The following is an 18490-nucleotide window of genomic DNA, read 5'->3' as shown; positions in this document are numbered from 1 at the left end:
GTATTTTTGTAGAGATGGGATTTCAGCATGTTGGCCAGGCTGGTCTCAAACTCCTGACCTCAGGTGATCCTCCCGCCTCAGCCTCTCAAAGTGCTGGGATTACAGGTGTGAGCCACCGCACCTTGCCAGTTTTTTATTTTATTTATTTATTTATTTATTTATTTTTGAGATGGAGTCTCGCTCTGTCACCCAGGCTGGAGTACAGTGGCGCAATCTCGACTCACTGCAAGCTCCGCCTCTTGGGTTCACGCCATTCTCCTTCCTCAGCCTCCCAAGTAGCTGGGACTATAGGCGCCAGCCGCCACCACGCCCGGGTAATTTTTTTTTGCATTTTTAGTAGAGACGGGGTTTCACGGTGTTAGCTAGGATGGTCTCGATCTCCTGACCTCATGATCCGCCCACCTCGGCTCCCAAAGTGCTGGCATTACAGGCGTGAGCCACCACGCCTGGCCACTTATTTATTTTTTTGAGACGGAGTCTTGCCCTGTCACCCAGGCTGGAGTGCAGTGGCAGGATCTCGGCGCAATTCTCCTGTCTCAGCCTCCCAAGTAGCTGGGACTACAGGTGTGCACCGCCACGCCCAGTTAATTTTTTTATTTTTAGAAGAGACAAGGTTTCACCATGTTGGCCAGGCTGGTCTCGAACTCCTGACCTCAGGTGATCTGCCCGCCTTAGCCTCCCAAAGTGCTGGGATTACAGGCGTGAGCCACCGCACCCAACCAGTTATTTTTTTTTTTTTCTAATTTACTTTGTTTCAGAGAGCAGTTTTAGGTTCACAGCAAAACTAAGCAGGAGGTAGAGACTTCCCATGTTCCCCGCCCCCACAAGGAAGGCCATTTTCCGAGCTCCTCGAGGGAGCAGGAGGGAAGAGACAGACCCAGATCTAACCAAGCCCAGCATCCTAGAACAGGCCAAGTCACGCAGGGAGTGAGCTTGAAAATTAATTTGTCCAAAAACCAAAAAACATCAATTCGTCAATCCACTCCCGCCTCAGTATTTGGGAAGATACAAATTTTCTTTTTTTTAATATAGCGGTTAAGCTCATTTGAACGCGAATTAGTAAAAGTATGTGCAACTTGGCCGAGCATAGTGGCTCACGCCTGTAATCCCAGCACTTTGGGAGGCCGAGGCAGGTGGATCACGTGAGGTCAGGAGTTTGAGACCAGCCTGGCCAACGTGGTAAAACCCCATGTCTACTAAAAATACAAAAGTTAGCAGGGTGTGGTGGCAGGCACCTGTAATCCCAGCTACTCGGGAGGCTGAGGCCAGAGAATCACTTGAACCCGGGAGGCGGAGGTTGCAGTGAGCTGAGATCTAGCCACTGTACTCCAGCCTGGCGACAGAGTGAGATTCTGTCTCAAAATAAATAAATAAAAGTATGTGCAACTAGCACATTAACGCTCCACAACTCTGGGGACATTACTGTTCAGGAAGAGGCCAAGATCAAAGAGGTGAGTCATTTTAAAATGGACTTAAAGAAAACTGTCTGGCAAATCGACAGGTCAGGGCTATGGTGACTGGGAGGGTGTGGAAGTGCCACCCCTGGGGGCAGCCAAGCAAGCCTGGGCAAGGACCTGCCAGAGCTCAGAGGCCAGAGAGCAGCCCAGGAAGACCCGGAGCTCAGAGGCCAGAGAGCAGTCCAGAAGACCCCACAGGTGCCAGGCTGCCCCTCAGTGCAGGGCGTGCGGGGGTCCCCCGTGGGGGCTCCTCTTCTCTCAGGTGGAAGCTGCCACCCTGGAAGGGCAGAAGGACAGTCGCGGAGAACCTGAACAACCAGGTGAGGAGTGTGGCCGGGACACAGTTTGCAAATAGGAGTCACTCACTGCTAAAAGGTGAGTGGGGAGGAAAGAAAGGGAGCTGAGGCCCATCACGGTCACAGCACACCGTGAGCTACTGCAGGGCTGAAGGCCAAGTCCAAGGTTCTCACTGGGGGGGGCGACAGTGCTTCCCAGGGGACATTTCTGGTTGCTACTGCTTAGGGGACAGGGTGCTACTAGCATCTGGTGGGTGGTGGTCAGGGATGTTGTTCACACCCACTCTACGGTGCCCAGGACAGCCCCGACACAGACTGTCCCAGCCCAGAACGTGGACAGGGCAGAGGGAGGGAGACCCTGACAGGGCAGCAGGGCCCTGCCGTGTAATAAACCGGCTCTGAACTCAGAGCTCCTGGCACCCTGCAAGCTTCAGTGCCTTTTATCTGCCTTGATCCTCACAACCACCTGGGAGGGAGGTGTTCCCATTATACCCATTCTACAGATGAAGAAAGCAAGGCCCAGAGAGGGGAAGTGACTGCCTCAGAGGAGGGATCTGAATCCAGGTCTCTCCAACTCTGAAGCCTGTGTGGGGCATGGAACAGAGGGCAGAGACCCAGAGATGTCGCCAAGACCACCAGATGAGAACGGAGCCCAGGCTGGGCCCCTGCTCTTCTGTCCGGCATCCTAAGCCAGGAGCAGAGACCCCTGGGGCAGGAAGGGGGAGGGCTGTGGCATCTTAAGGCCCCACCGAGCTGCCTCATGGCAGGTCCCTGGAGCTGAGCCAGGAGCCCAGGGTGAGGCTGTGGATGAGGACGGCCGATCTGTCATGGTGGTGACCAGTGCAGGCTTGCGGAGCTCCCCCGGCCCCGAGCCCCCATCCCGTTCATCTGCTCTCCGTCCCCTCCTGCCCAGTGGGCTCAGAAAGATTTAGTGCCCCCTGATCTGCTTTGTTACTGAGCAAGTGACTGGGTCAAGGTCACCCAGCTCTGAACCCCCAATTCTGCTCCCCGATCCAGGGAACAAAGCCACCTACAAATGCACCTCAGGCCCTCAACAGCCTTGCCTCGTCCTGCCTGCTCCCTGAGCTGGGCCCGAGGGCAGCGGACTGCACACCACCATTCCAGCTGTGACCAGGCCCTGGGCAGCCAGCTCACCCTTTCCCCCACTACACTCTAAACCCACAGGAGCCAGGGACTCCTCCCAACCTGTCCTGGCATGGCACTCGGCACTCGAAACCTAGCAGCCCCAGACCAGGTGAACGCATGACCCCAAGGCACGTCCCCACAGGTGTCAGATGGAACCGAGGACAGATGGCTTCCCCGGAGCTGAGGCTCCTCCCCGGCTCATCAGGGAGTGGGTGGGGCATAGGACAAACAGGGGCAGGAAACCAGCAGAGGAGACAGAGAAATTAGGAATTAAGGTACAGGCAGAATGGTCAGGTGGGAGAGAAGGACACAGAGGACGGCCCCTGGCCACCCCAGAGGGCTCCTGCAGGACGGGACAGGGACTGAAGACAGGGCAGGAGGCTGAGGAAGGGTCTCTTCCACGAGACAGAAAAGTACAACAAAGGCCAGGCGGGGTGCTGTGCGGTGGCTGATCAGCTATACCTTTAAGCGCCAGTAGTTAACATCTTGTTAGCAGCCCCCTCCCCAAAGAGGAAAGGGTTAGAAAATGCGAGCAAACCGATTGTTACTAAGACATATATATTTCAAGTCTCAGCAACTAAACACACGTGCACACGCAGGCACCCGCAGCTCCTGACACAGTACATGCTTCCACCAAAACAGCCTGTACACAAACACCCGTCTGTGCGGCAGAATCTCCGTCACCCCCTTTTCCTCCCCAGCGGTGACCTCCTCTAGGCCAGGACAGTCTGACCCGTCCTGGTGTCGCCGGCTCAAGGAGGGGGAGCGCCCGGACCTGCCAGGTGTCCAATCAGACACACGGAGACGAGGCTGGCAAGCCCCAGAAATCCTCGGCTCAGACAGAAGTTGACTCTACCACGGCTTTACACTCCGACCTTCAGGGTTTCAAAACATAAACTGCAAAGCGGAGAGAGGATGCCCACTGCTTCAGCAGGGGCTGCAGGAGAAGGCTGACCCCGTGTGTTGACAAACCCTCCTGGTGGCTCATAAGGAAGCTATTATTGGAGAATTAGGGGAGTCATTACTTCCCATAACGGCAGTGATAAAAGCCCATAGGAGTCGTCTAATGAGCCTGCTTTAGGACTGGTGCTGTTTTTAGGAACATTCTCCAGCCCGGGGACATTCTGATAAATGGCCATTGAGGCAGAGGAGTGGGGCAGGGCACCGATCCCTTGAATTCAGTCCAGTATCCAGAGATCCCAAGACAGTGCAGGTACCCGGTGGGACCCAAAGGAACTTGCTGAATACACGCCCCAGCCAGAAACACATGGAAAAAGACGCTCTTCACATATGACAGGATCACTAGGCTCCACGGAGCTGAACCACCTTCTTACTAGTTTCACAACTCGGGGAACACTTCCTCACAAGGTGCTGCTAAATTATTAAAACAAAAGCATCCTCCCCCAAGCAAACCGATGGGATGCACCCAAAAGCAGTCCATGCCTCCACTGCCCCCAGGGGCGGAAAACATGTCCCTTAAAACCTTCCATCGTGCCCAGGTGGACAGAGACCCCCGTCCTGCCTGATTGTCATGGCCACCACTGAGCGCAGACCTGGGCCCTGGCAGACCCCAGGTCAAGCAGATTTCAGAGCGAGTCCGTCCCCAGCTCCCACGGGGATGTCCACGGGGGACACAGAAAAGGGGTCTCGGCGGAAGCAACTCCTCAATTCATTTCTCTAGAGCAGGGGCTTCGTTCGAGATGGCGATCAGGCTGGAAGGGGGAGGGACGGGGAGACTCGTGGAGGCTGCCGTTGCATAGCAAGATGATTTTTTTTCTAAAATCCAGATTGCATATGCTTATGGCGGGGTGGGGGTTTCGGGTACGTACAGGGGGGCAAGTTTGGAAGCTATCAAGGCACAGCAGGTTGACCGGGGGTAGGGGCAGTGCAGGAGCAATGATAGGCATTTACGGGGCATCCCTGGGTGTCCAGCTGAGGGGCTTCCCCTTAGCCCCTCTGGCGCCCAAAGGGCCAGAAACGCAGGCGGGGGTTATCCAGGGACTGGGGTCTTTTTTCTTTTTCTTGCTTTCTTTAAAAATTAATAATAATAATACAATGAGGGTTGTACCGAGTGAAAAAAGAGCCCAGCCGGGGCCACCCACGCTGTCATCTTTTGTGCGGGGCGCCGGGGCCGTCTGCGCCCAGCCCCCGCGCGCCCCCGGCCCGGGAAGGGGCCCCCGCTCCCGCCCCTGGGCGCGCCCCGCCATTGTCCGGCCCCGCCGCCCCCACCCGAAAACCAGCGGGCGCCCCCGGGCCGAGCGGTTAACGCCCCCAACCGCCCCGCCGGCCCGGACAAAGCGCGAGGCCCGGCCCGAGCAGGCCGCGCCCGAGGCCTGGGCCTCGAGTCCCGGGCGCGCCCGCAGCCCCAAGCCGCGACGCGGGGGCGGCCATGGCGGCGGGGTCCGCGCTCGGACACGGCCGGGCGGCCTCCCCGTGGGCTCACCTGAGGCGGCTTGCGCGGCCCGGTCCGGGAGCAGCGGCGCGCGCTCCCCCGCCCTCGGCGTCGCACCCCCAGGCCCCGCTCGGGCCGGGCCCCGCTCGGTTGCTGGCGACCGAGCCCTCCGCGAGCGCTCGTGGGGGGGCATATAAGGCCGCGCGCCAGCTCCGCCCCGACTGCCATTGGCTGCCGGATCCACGCCCGAGCGCCCATTGGCCGGAGCTGACAGCTCCGCCCCTCCCCTCCGCCGGGCCCATCAACACCGCACGGCCCGCCCACCGCGCGCCGCGATTGGGCGGGGACAAAGGCCGGCCTCGCCTCTTCATTGGCAGACCGGCGGGGACACGCCGGCACCCACCCACGTGCCCGCTGACCGGCTCCATTCTCATTGGAGGGGGAGCACGCCAGCCAAGGCGGCCGCGACCAACCCAACGGCAGCTGGGCCTCGGATTGACAAGGGAGCCTCAGGGCCCGCCCGACGACCGCACAGAGAGGAGCCAGTATTGGCTTGAGGGGCCAGCCCGAGGCGCGGACAGGCTGGGGCGGGTGCCAATCACTGCCCGCACGCTCCGGGCCCCGCCCTGGTTATCAGGCGGCGGCTGAGTACGTGAGACCCAGCACAGCATCAGCACTGGCCGGGAACGTGCAGGCTGGAGGTTCGAAACCCGTGGCCGGAATGTGGGCGTAGCGTTCCCCAATTTGCAAAGTGCCAAGCAAGGAGACGTAGCGATCCGTTTTGCAAAGGAGGAGAACCGAGAACATAGGGTAAAGCAGCAAGAGCCTCCACCCCGCCCCCGCAGGTCTGTTCCATCACAATCAACAAACCTTTGCCAAGGGGCAAGGCCTTCCGAATAGTTAGGGTCCCTCTCCCCGAGTTCCCTAAAATGTATGGGAGAGAATGAGCTTTGGTGCTTTCTGACCTGGGTTCAAAGCTAAGCCAGGCCCCATGCCTCACTGCGGTTGGCCTCCAGCAAAGTAACCTCGCTGAGTCTGTTTCCAACTGTGCAATGGATATGACGGTAGTGGCCACACCCCGTCTACCCGCCTCTTGAGAATGTTGCAAGGATTAAGTGGGATGAGGCACGGAGAAAGATTTGACCCTGTGACTTCACAAAATGAGCATTCATTGAGTACTGGACCACGCAGAGGTGTGGGCATGCCCCCATTTGGACTGGCAGGAGTGTAAATTGGGCAACTTGACATTTTCTAATAACATTCTAAGTGCATCCACCCTATAACCCAGCCAGCACTTCTTCCTGGAGGTGATGTACCCAGAGAAAAGGTCTGGAGCTTACACAGTTCAAGAATGCCGGCGGCAGGGCTGTCTGCAACTGTTTCCAGTGTTTTGCAGTAAATATCCATCAGTGGGGGATTAGAGAAGTAACTTAATAGCAATCAGTACTCTGGAGTACTTACTATGTAGCAATTGAAAAGGAGGCCAGGCCCCGTGCTGTGGCTCGGGCGCGGTGGCTCACACCTGTAATCCCAGCACTTTGGGAGGCCGAGTCGGGTGGAACACCTGAGGTCCAGAGTTCGAGACCAGCCTGGCCAACATGGCAAAAGCCTGTCTCTATTAACAAATACAAAATTAGCCAGGCATGGTGGCGCATGCCTGTAATCCCAGCTACTCCAGAGGCTGAGGCAGAGATTGCAGTGAGCTGAGATCACTGCACTTCAGCCTGGGCAACAGGGTAAGACTCTGTCTCAAAAAAGGAAAGAAAAGAAAAAGAAAAAAGAGAAGGCCGATCTGTATGCAATCATGAAATATCTCCCAACCGCTGAGCTAGGGACAGTGGTCCAGAATCCTGTACTCAATAAAATAAATATGGAAACACACACAGAAACCGGTATCATGAGGTTTTTAAGAGCACACAAGCTTGTCAATGCACAGAAAAAGGTACTCCTAAACTGAAGAAACTAACTTAATCCTTGGGGAGAGAAGGAAAGTTGCACGCCGGAAAAAAGAGAAGTCAACGGAGAATTTAAGCAGCCCTGGGTGTTTTAAATTCTTACGGGACCACATTCATATATTCCACACGGAGTTAAGATTTAATTTTAGGTCATGCCTGGAATCGCAGCACTTTGGGAGCCTGAGGCGGGCAGATCACTTGAGCCCAGGAGTTTGAGAACAGGCTGGGCAATATAGCAAGACTCCGTCTCTACCAAAAAAATTACAAAAGCTGGGTGTGGTGACACGCGCCTATAATCCCAGCTAGTCGGGGGCTGAGGCGAAAGGATCACCCGAGCCCAGGGAAGTGGAGGCTGCAGTGAGCCGTTGATTACACCACTGCACTCCAGCCTGGGTGACAGAGTCAAACCCCGTCTCAAAATAAAAAGTAAAAATAAAATTTAAAAACGGGCTGGGGGTAGTGGCTCACACCTGTAATCCCAGCCCTTTGGGAGGCCAAAGTGGGAGGATCACTTGATCCCAGGAGTTTCAGGCCAGCCTGGGCAACAGAGCGAGATCTCTACTAAAAATAAAAACTGAGTTGATAGTGGGGGCACATGCCTGTGGTCCCAGCTACTTTGGGGGCTGAGGGAGGATCACTTGAGCCCAGGAGGTCGAGGCTGCAGTGAGCCATGTTCACACCACTGCACTCCTGGGCAACAGAATGAGACCGTCTCAAAAAAAAAAAGTGCAATCATGAAGGGAAAGAGTCCCCACCCAACATACCACATACATAGGGCTTTTTCTACTTCCAGGTATATTCTCTAAGACAGTGGGGGTGTTTAGATTTCACAGACAATACAAATGTTTTTAACCAAGGAACCCAAATGGGTTCTCCACTTTATTTTGCTTAGACTAAGTTTTAATGCCATCTATTATGAGAAAAACTTAACATGAACAATCGTAGAATCTAGATGGTAAGTCTCTTTAGGGTTCACCAACCGATTCTTTCCAAGTTTTGGAAACTCTTCATATTAAAATGTTAAAAACACTAGAATTGCTGTCAGGTAAGTAGAAGTCCTCATCCTCCAAAAAGGAAGGAAATGCTCTTTAGAATATTTTAATTGACAGATTAATTTAGGGAACACTCACCTAATTGCCCTGGTTTTCTTCCATCCTTTGCAGTCAGATGCAAATCTCACAAAGGACTGGGGCAGGGAATGCTTGGGGACCTCCCCCTAAACAAGACCAGGAGGCTTGGCTTGGCTTTCAGACGTCAAGGAATCCCCAATTAGCAGGCCAAATGCTCAATTTCTGACTGGTCTCCATCAATCTTTCTAGACAGGCAAGGTGTGGAGCACAAAATGTTCAATGCTTCAATGGATGCCCCTCCCTCTTATGGGTTGGTCTGCTGCATTAACAAATTGAAATGGGAGGCCGGGTGCAGTGGCTGTAATCCCAGCACTTTGGGAGGCTGAGGCAGGAGGATCACTTGAGCCTGGGAGTTCGAGACCAGCCTGGCCAACATGGCAAAACCCCATCTCTACAAAAAGTACAAAAATCGGCCAGGTGTGGTGGTGCATGCCTGTAGTCCCATCTACTCGAGAGGGGGAAGCCCGAGAATCGTTTGAATCCAGGAGGAGGAAGCTGCAGTGAGCTGAGATTATACCACTGCATTCCAGCCTGGGCTATGGAGACTATCTCAAAAAAAAAAAAGCAGATGGGGACTGAGCTTCATGGCTCCTGACTGTAATCTCAGCACTTTGGGAGGCAGAGGCAGGAGGATTCCTTGAGCACAAAAGGTCGAGGCTGCAGTGACCTATGATCATGCCGCTGTACTCCAGCGTGGGTGACAAAGTGAGACTTTGTCTCTTAAAAATAAAAAACAATACAGGCCAGGCGCAGTGGCTCACGCCTGTAATCCCAGCACTTTGGGAGACCAAGGAGGGCAGATCACTTGAGGTCAGGAGTTCGAGACCAGCCTGGCCAACATGGCGAAACCCCGTCTCTACCAAAAATACAAAAAAATTAGCCAGGCATGGTGGTGCACACCTGTAATCCCAACTACTCGGGAGGCTGAGGCAGGAGAATCGCTTGAACCCAGGAGGTGGAGGTTGCAGTGAGCCGAGATTATGCCACTGCACTCCAGCCTGGGCAACAGAGCAAGACTACGTCTTAAAACAAGTCAAATGGGGATTATAGAAAGGTGGCCCATCTGTACAGTGGAATATTACTCAGTCATGAAAAGGAATAAAGCTCAGACACAGGCTACAATGCAGATGAACCTCGAAAATTCCATCCTTAGTGACAGAAGCCAGACACACAAGAATACAGTATAATTCCATTTATATGAAATGTCCAGAACAGGCAAATCCATAAGGACAGAAAGAGGATTGGTGGCTTGCAGGGGCTGGGGGAGGGACACGGGGCAAGACTGCAGAAGGGTGTGAGGTTTCTTTTTGTGTGGATGTTAACGTTCTGTAATTAGATGGTGGTGATGGCTGCATAACTGTATTGACTACACTAAAACCACTAAGCTGGCCGGGCATGGTGGCACACACCAGTAATCCCAACACTTTGGGAGGCCGAGGCGAGTGGATCACCTGAGGTCGGGAGTTCGAGACCAGCCTGACCAACATGGTGAAACCCTCTGTCTCTACTAAAAATATGAAAATTAGGCGGGCATGGTGGTGCATGCCTGTAATCCCAGCTACTTGGGAGACAAGGCAGAAGAATCACTTGAACCCAGGAGGGGGAGGCTGCAGTAAGCAGAGATCTTGCCACTGCACTCCAGCCTGGGCAACAGAGCGAGACTGTCAAAAACACCACAGTAAAATAAAACCACTGAACTGTACGGTTTAAAAGGATGACCTTTATATTACCTGAACTGTTATCTCAATAGAGCTGTTAAAGGTTTTTAGGGTAGGCATCGTAGTTCACACCTGTAATCCCAGCACTTTGGGAGACCCAGACAGGAAGATGGCTTGAGACCAGGAGTTCCAGGCCAGCCTGGGCAACAAAGTGAGACTTCTCTCTACTAAAATATATGTATGTATATATATTTTAAAAAGTAGCCAGCCATGGTGGTTTGCACCTGTAGTAGTCCCAGCTACTCAGGAGGCTGAGGCAGGAGGATTGCTTGCACATGGGAGTTTGAGGCTGCAGCGAGCTATGACGACACCACCACTGTACTCCAGCCTGGGTGACAAAGTGAGATCTTGAATCAAAGACTTTTTTTTTTTTTGAGACAGTCTCGCTCTGTTGCCCAGGCTGGAGTGCAGTGGTGTGATCTCAGCTCACTGCAAACTCCACCTCCTGGGTTCAAGCGATTCTCCTGTCTCAGCCTCCCAAGTAGCTAGGATTACAGGTGCGTACCACTATGCCCAGCTTATTTTTGTATTTTTAGTAGAGATGGGGTTTCACCATGTTAGAAAGGCTGGTCTCAAAACTCCTGACCTCAGGTGATCCACCCACCTCGGCCGCCTAAGGTGCTGCGATTACAGGTGTGAGCCATCGCACCCGGCCAAAGAAATTTTTTAAAGTGAACCAGGAAAGAAATATGCCCAAGATTAGAGTTGGTGGCTAAACAGTTCCACAAATACTTTTCTGGGTTTTGCTCATTTTTTAAACATGACGTTCTTTAAAGTGAGAGAAAAATCAAAAAGAAGGCAGCAATCTCAACAATGAACCCACTTTAGTGTTTTCTAGGAGGGGCCCACTGGGGACATTTATGGAGTTTCCTTCAAGAACTGGGAATCTTTCTTATTTTCACGTTCACACTTGACATATTTCTGGTATAATCCACATACCATACAATTCACTCATTTAAAGTGCACAATTCTGGCCGGGCGCGGTGGCTCACGCCTGTAATCCCAGCACTTTGGGAGGCCGAGGCGGGCAGATCATGAGGTCAGGAGATCGAGACCATCCTGGCTAACACAGTGAAACCCCGTCTCTACTAAAAATACAAAAAATTTAGCCGGGTGTGGTGGCGGGCGCCTGTAGTCCCAGCTACTTGGGAGGCTGAGGCAGGAGAATTGCGTGAACCCAGGAGGCGGAGCTTGCAGTGAGCCAAGATCGCGTCACCGCACTCCAGCCTGGGCAACAGAGCAAGACTCCGTCTCAAAAAAAAAAAAAAGGAAAACATGAAAATAAAAAATAAAGTGCACAATTCTGTGGATTTTAATATATCCACAGACATGGGTAACCATCAATTTTAGAACATTTTTACCACCTCAAAAAGAAACTCCAGGCTACACGTGGTGGCTCACGTCTGTAATTCCAGCACTTTGGGAGGCTGAGATGGGAGGATCACTTGAGCCCAGGAGTTGGAGGCTGCAATGAGCTGTGATCACACCATTGCACTCCAGCCTGGACAACAGGGTAAGATTGTCTCAAAAACAAAACAAATCTGCCCATATGGTTACTTAACCATCAATAAAAGGCACCAGTAATAGGTTGATGTGAATTAATCAATCTGCAAGATGCAGCCCCTTTACCGTCCCGATTTTTTTTTTTTTTTTTTTTTTTTTAACGTTTTTAAAGACAGCATCTCATTCTGTTGCCCAGGCTGGAGTACAGTGGTGCAATCAAAGTTCACTGCAGCCTCTAGCTCTGGGGCTCAAGCAATCAGCCTCCTGCTTCAACCTCCTGAGTAGCTGGGACTACAGAAACATACCACCACACCTGGCTAATATTTTTATTTATTTGTAGAGTTGGGGTCTACAGGCTGGTCTCAAACTCCTACACTCAAGTCATCCTCCCAAGAGAAGGGACCAGCAAGTTTTGCTGGCCAGGCAGTGAGTATTTTTCAGCTTTGTGGTCCAGATGGTTTCTGCTGTACCTACTCAGTTCTGCTGATGGTAGCGTAAACGCCACTATATACATAAAGAAATGGGTGTGGTGGTGTCAATAAAACTTTATTTACAAAGACAGGCAGTGTTCTGACTTGGGCCGCATTGGCTGTTGTTTGCTGACCCCTGCACTTGATGCTGCAAAGTTAACAGCCCAGCACCTCCTAGGCTGCGGTTAGGACCTCAGCCCATCACCGTCATCTCCTGGGTCTCAGTTTTCTCATCTGTAAAGTGGGGTTGAAGCCACCTGCCTCATGTTTCTCCTGGGATTTTTATAAAATAGTGCACAAAAGTAGACAGAAAGCTCCAAAGGCAGTTTGCAAATAGGAAGACACAATCAAGTCTATCTGTGAAAAACATTTATTCTGAGAATCTAAAATCTGGACAAAGTACTGGACTTTAGAAAAAGCCTACACAAAATTGTCTCATTCTTCCCTAATACATTAATAATCTAAGAATAAGGAGGTGAAAAAAAAAAACCCTTTAAAAATAACATTGCTCCAGTTTGTCTGCAGGTATGTGATTTAAAATATCCCTGTTTTATTGAGGTATAGGCTGCAAACTTTGGTAAAATTAGAAAAATTAACAAACCCTTTCAAAAAAAAAATACAAAAACAAAAACAACCAAACCCTAACGTTATATCTTTCTTGGTACATATACAGTAACTACAAAAAAAATTCATTTAGAAAATGTGTTCATTAAGAGAAAAAAAAATAAAAAAAACCCTCTTGTAAGTTCTCACTTGCCGAGTTAAAAAAATTGAATTTAAATGATCTATAAGGCTCAAACTGTTCCCAAGCACCCGTCCGGTGTCAGGAAGAACTGGATGACCGCAGTTTCTAGAATCTGGTTGACATTTTCAATAATTCAGTGCTAACAACAAAGACTGTCGTCTTTAGAAAGAAGGAACGAACCAAAGGCACTTGCACGTGACTTCGTGTGCTGGCGTCCATCCGTGGCCGCCTTCGTCGGACAGCGTCAGCCACACGCCTGGCCCCACGTGGAGCAGAGTCCCCTTGAGGCCATTTCTACATGGCCCCAACTCCCTGCTCTCGTGGGCAGAGGACTTTTCACGCAGATCTCGGACACTAAGCAGTCTGGTGGGGGATGGCTTTGAGGCAAAGGTTTGAACTAGGCCCGAGATGTTTCCTCTTTTCTTTGCAACAACTTCAACAGACAGCTGAGCCACGCCACACCACAGGCTGCCACGGGCCACCACGGGGAACCACGTCGCTGGACTTTAGATGACAAAATGCTGTCAGGAAGATGCTTGCTCTGACCTTGGGGGCCAGAACCCGAAAGAAGGACTGATCCCGTCGCCTTCTTAAAGAGTCGGTGGCAGCAACTTCTGAGAACTTGACACCAGAAACATCAACAGCCTCCACACCACGTAGTTTCTGATTCCATCTTTAAAAAATCTTATGTTGTTTTGTCGAGAAATTGCAGGCTTTTATGTTTTCAAAGAACTAAACACAATACTGAGAAGTCCAACTTTTAGCCAGAATACATAAATTCCTGAAAATGTATAGATTTGAAAAATAAAAATAAAAATAAAAAAAAAAAAGGAAGACAAACCTTTTTAGGGAATGGAGGAAACACTACCTGTTTAAGTTAAGCCCACTAAGAACAAAATCAGGGCCGATGAACGAGCCCTCCGACACGTTTTCAGCAAAACGCCTGTCGAGAAGTGCTTGGAGATCACCGGCCATTGCCGTAGCCGGGGAAGAGCTGGTTGAGGACGGTCTGCAGAGGCTGGTTCACCTGCATGGCGTAGCTCCGGCCCAGGTCGTAGCGGCAGGCGGGGCAGCTGAACACCTGTGCCCGAAAGGATCTGTCCAGGCAGTCCTGTAAGACACAGCAAGCGCGTGAGAAGTGCCATCCACATCATCAGGTTTGCTCCTGGCCACCTCTCCCAGGACTGCGGGGACAGTCTCACCAGGTCCAGAGGCCCCTCTGACCTTCAGTCTCACTTTCTACCTGCTGCCAATCACCAGCCTGACCTCCCTGGGGGCCCTCAAAGATTCCAAGCTCACCCGGCCTCCAGGCTTCTGTCCCTGCAGGTCATGCAGCTTAACAGCCCGGTCCCCCGGCTCTCATCACTCACAGCTCAGCTCAAGTCACCTCCCCTATGGGGCCTTCCCTGACACCTCCCTAGAGTATCAGAGGCAGTCCCATCCCCTCGCCCCATCTGCCTTCAAGACGGCACCTCTCCTTCCACCTGTGGAGCAGTCTTATATATTAATGTGCTTATCTTATCTACAACAGGGCAGATGCTCCCTGAGCTTTGAGGCTGTGTTCTCTCTCAACACAAAGCACAGTGTATACAGTAGGTGCTTAATAAACACACACACATCAGGCCAAGCATTGTGGCTCATGCCTGTAATCCCAGCACTCTGGGAGGCCGAGGGGGGCAGATCACTTGAGGTCAGGAATTCAAGACCAGCCTGGCCAACATGGTGAAACCCTGTCTCTACCAAAAATACAAAAATTAGCCAGGCGCATGCCTGTAATCCCAGCTACTTGGGAGGCTAAGGCAAGAGAATGGCTTGAACTTGGGAGGCGGAGGTTGCAGTGAACTGAGATCATGCCATTGCACTCCAGCCTGGGTGACAGGGCAAGACTCCATGTCTCAAAGAAAAAACAAAAACAAAAAATCCGGGCGTGGCTACTCCGGAGGCTGAAGTGGGCGGATCACCTGAGCCCAGGGAGGCTGAGGCTGAGGCTGCAGTGAACCACGATCACGCCATTGCACTCCAGCCTGAGCGACAAAGCAAGACCTTGTCTCGAAAAAAATAAAAAATAAACATACACGTCAATGAGAAGAAAGGGGAAAAGGAGGAAGGAACCATGTCTGGTGGATTCAGATTCCTAACTTCAAGCTCAACCAACCAAGTCGTGCCTGCGGAAGAAAGCCAGGAGAAGACAGAGCTGAGAGGCCTGGAGTCTCCACTTCCCAAGCAGACAAACAGGGAAGATGCCACCGGGCTGGCTGCACACCAGGGAGGAGTGAGATGCCGCACACAGGTGCACAGATGCCTATGCAGGGGGCACATGTCTGCAGCATGTCGTCACACAGCTGGGCGAGGGTGGTGGCCACATGGGGGAGAGGCCTGGTGACCACAGCACAGTCACCTGCTCCAGGCAGCCTGTGGCTTTTGTTTGTTTTTGTTGTTTGTTTTTTTTAAGATAGAGTCTCGCTCTGTTGCCCAGGCTGGAGTGCGGTGGCGTGATCTTGGCTCACTGCAACCTCTACCTCCCGGGTTCAAGGGATTCTTGTGTCTCAGCCTCCTGAGTAGCTGGGATTACAGGCGCCCACCAGCACATCTGGCTAATTTTTGTATGTTTATTAGAGACAGGGTTTCATCATGTTGGCCATGGTGGTGTATGCCTGTAGGCCCAGCTATTCAGGAGGCTAAGGCAGGAGGATCCCTTTAGCCCCCCAAGGAGTTCAAGGCTGCGATGAGCTATGATGGCACCACTGCACTCCAGCCTGGGCGACAGAGTGAGACGCTGATTCTGAATGTTTTTTTTCAATTTTTTTTTTTTGAGACAGAATCTTGCTCTGATGCCCAGGCTGGAGTACAATGGCGCGATCTTGGCTCACCGCAACCTCCACCTCCCAGGTTCAAGCGATTCTCCCAAATCAGCCTCCCGAGTAGCACCTGTCACCACACCCGGCTAATTTTGTTTTATTTTTAGTAGAGATGGGGTTTCACCATGTTGGCCAGGCTGGTCTCAAACTCCTGACCTCAAGTGATCCTCCCACCTCAGCCTCCCCAAGTGCTGGGATTACAGGTGTGAACCACCATGGCCGGCCTCAAGTTTTTAATTTAAAAAGATCAAGGTGGAAGGTCACAGCCTGTTTCCCAGAACCCCTCCGATGCTGAGCTTCCCAAGTTGCAACAGAGCAGCAAGGACAGATTGTGGGGACACAGTGATGCTGGTTAGCCCCTTCCTTCACATCCTCAGCACTTCTGCGCCTTCACACCGATGCACAGGACAGGTGGTTTCCAATGTCCCCACAGTCCTTCCTACTGCCACGGGGCTCCCAGGCCTCCTTCTTCCAATAGCCCCCCACAGCAAGCCCTCTGCCTGTGCGCACCTCCTGAGCACCTCCTTCCTGCCAGGGGCTAAGCCAGGACCTTCACAACAACCTGGCTGCCAGGACAGTGTTACCAGGCCCCTTCTCACTGTGGCCAACTGAGGCTTGGAGGGATTAGTGCCTGCACACCTGAGAGGTGACAGATGGCCAGACCCAGACCACCAGCCCCAGACACCATAGCCTCTCACCCCTTCTGCCACCTCACTCAGGGCACTCAGGGAGGCCCACACAGCTGAAGGGACTCGGGCCACAGGGCGAGGCAGGTGGGGCCCAAGGACGCAGAGATGCCATGGGCGTGACTAGGAACATCCCATCTCCTGACCTTCCCTGAGCTGCCTCCTGGCATGAAAACAAACACGGGGTCCGAGACCCAGAGGTGTGGCCCACGGCTGAGAGGACTGCGGGACTGCAGTTGGAAGGAAAACCGCCAGCAACTCAGAGGCCTGGGGAGATCCGCGGGGTGGCAGGGTCAGTCCCTTCCACACCTGTCCGCTGGGACTGCCAGCTCTGGCCAGAGGTCGCAGCAGAGAAACCATCACCCAGACCTACACTGCCCACCTGGGCAGTTCTGCCCCCAGGGGACACTGGAAGGTGTCTGGGGATGTCTGTGGTTGTCTCCACTAGGCAGGGAGCTCCTGGCATGGAGTGGGTGGGGGCCAGGGATGCTGCTCAGCACCCTGCAGTGCCCAGGACGGCCCCACCCCAGACAATGATCCGGCCCCAAGGCCCACAGCACAGCGGAGAAGAGACCCTGTCCTGGCCCCAAACCAATCTCTTTGAAAACCATCAGCTGGGGGGCGGGCGCGGTGGCTCACGCCTGTAATCCCAGCACTTTGGGAGGCCGAGGCGGGTAGATGACAAGGTCAGGAGATCGAGACCATCCTGGCTAACACGGTGAAACCCCATCTCTACTAAAAATACAAAAAATTAGCCGGGCACGGTGGTGGGCGCCTGTAGACCCAGATACTCGGGAGGCTGAGGCAGGAAAATGGTGTGAACCCAGGAGGCGGAGCTTGCAGTGAGTGGAGACCGCGCCACTGCACTCCAGCCTAGGCGACGGAGCAAGACTCCGTCTCAGGAAAAAAAAAAAAAAAAACCATCAGCTGGGATCTTGTTTCCCTCCTACAACTGACCACTTGTCCTGAGTTTAAAAGCCTATGCCAGGCCACCACCCCAGTGCCCAGAGCCACTGCAGGCCCCAGCTGCTGGCTTCCCACGCAGGCTTCTTCACCTGCTGTCCCAGGTACCAGGGATGCTGCCTGGTAACACCACCTCCTCCAAGAAGCCTTCTTTCCTGACCCCTAGGGGATGTGCACCTCCTCTCCAGACCTTAGGCCAAGACCGTGGCCCATCCTCTCCCACCCTGACTCCTGGGCCATACAGGACTGGGGGAGAATGTTACAGGCCTCCGTCGTAATACAGGCTGCCCAGAAAGCAGTCAACAAGGCCCCGAGAAAAGCTGCAGAGTGAGCGGAGCAAAGCCAACAAGCCTGTCTGTAGTGGCAGGCATGTGGCAACAGGAGGTCAGGTCATCCTTCCGGAACCTTCCACCCTGGCTCCCACGGCCATCTCCACTCACCTTGCACACGTTGTGCTGGCACACAGTCGTGATGGGCCGGAACACCAGCTCCTGACAGCAGATACACTGGAATGTCTCCTCCACTTTACTCAGGAACAACTGGAACTAGAGGGAAGCGGGTGTGAGGCCGGCAAAGACACCGGGACCAGGGCTCCCAGAGATCAGCGGCTTCCTGCTGAGCATGTACCTGGGTCCTCTAATTCTGTCCCCAGCCTTCACTCCAGGAGGCGGGGGCCATGATCCTCCCCGTTCTGAGAAAAACAGAGGCCCAAGAGGCATGAGCCTCACCTGAAGTCCCCAGCACCCCAAGTGGCAAGGTGGGGAGGATGGGGCAGAGCCAGTACAAGGGCACCGGCCTCAATGATGCTGGGCAGGACCCAGATACGACCAGCTGGCACCACCAAGCACGCCCCGCACTGAGTCAAGACAAGGCTTTAGGAGAGGCTCCTGGATGGGCGCCACAGCTCACGCCTGTCATCCCAGAACTTTGGAAGGCCAAGAGGATCACTTGAGCCAGGTGTTCAAGACCAGCCTGGCAACACAGTGAGACCCCATCTCTACAAAAAATGAAAAAAATAGGCCGGGCATGGTGGCTCACGCCTGTAATCCCAGTACTTTGGGAGGCTGAGGTGAGCAGATCACCTAAGGTCAGGAGTTCGAGACCAGCCTGACCACACGGTGAAATCCCGTCCCTACTAAAAATACAAGATTAGCCAGGCGTGGTGTTGGGT

General features: G+C 53.1%; 2 protein-coding genes across 10 annotated transcripts in view; both read right to left on the bottom strand.

Moving 5' to 3' along the window:
• Positions 1 to 5979, bottom strand: part of KDM4B (lysine demethylase 4B) — a 184540-nt gene extending 178561 nt beyond the window's left edge. For all 7 annotated transcript variants that reach the window (XM_054462795.2, XM_054462796.2, XM_063657995.1 and 4 more), the window contains exon 1: positions 5343 to 5979. The gene's annotated coding sequence lies outside the window, so the exon portion shown is untranslated. The remainder of the gene's footprint in view (positions 1 to 5342) is intronic.
• Positions 5980 to 12419: 6440 nt separating this feature from the next.
• Positions 12420 to 18490, bottom strand: part of UHRF1 (ubiquitin like with PHD and ring finger domains 1) — a 51952-nt gene continuing 45881 nt past the window's right edge. For all 3 annotated transcript variants that reach the window (XM_054465539.2, XM_054465541.2, XM_054465540.2), the window contains 2 exons: positions 17760 to 17864; positions 12420 to 13923 (listed from right to left, as the gene is read on the bottom strand). In XM_054465539.2, the coding sequence (XP_054321514.1) occupies positions 13777 to 13923; positions 17760 to 17864 (252 nt within the window). In that variant the 3' untranslated portion in view covers positions 12420 to 13776. The remainder of the gene's footprint in view (positions 13924 to 17759; positions 17865 to 18490) is intronic.

The sequence above is a fragment of the Pongo pygmaeus genome, chromosome 20 (genome assembly GCF_028885625.2).
Source record: "Pongo pygmaeus isolate AG05252 chromosome 20, NHGRI_mPonPyg2-v2.0_pri, whole genome shotgun sequence".
NCBI lineage: Eukaryota > Metazoa > Chordata > Mammalia > Primates > Hominidae > Pongo > Pongo pygmaeus.
This window is presented reverse-complemented; position numbering and strand designations above follow the sequence as displayed.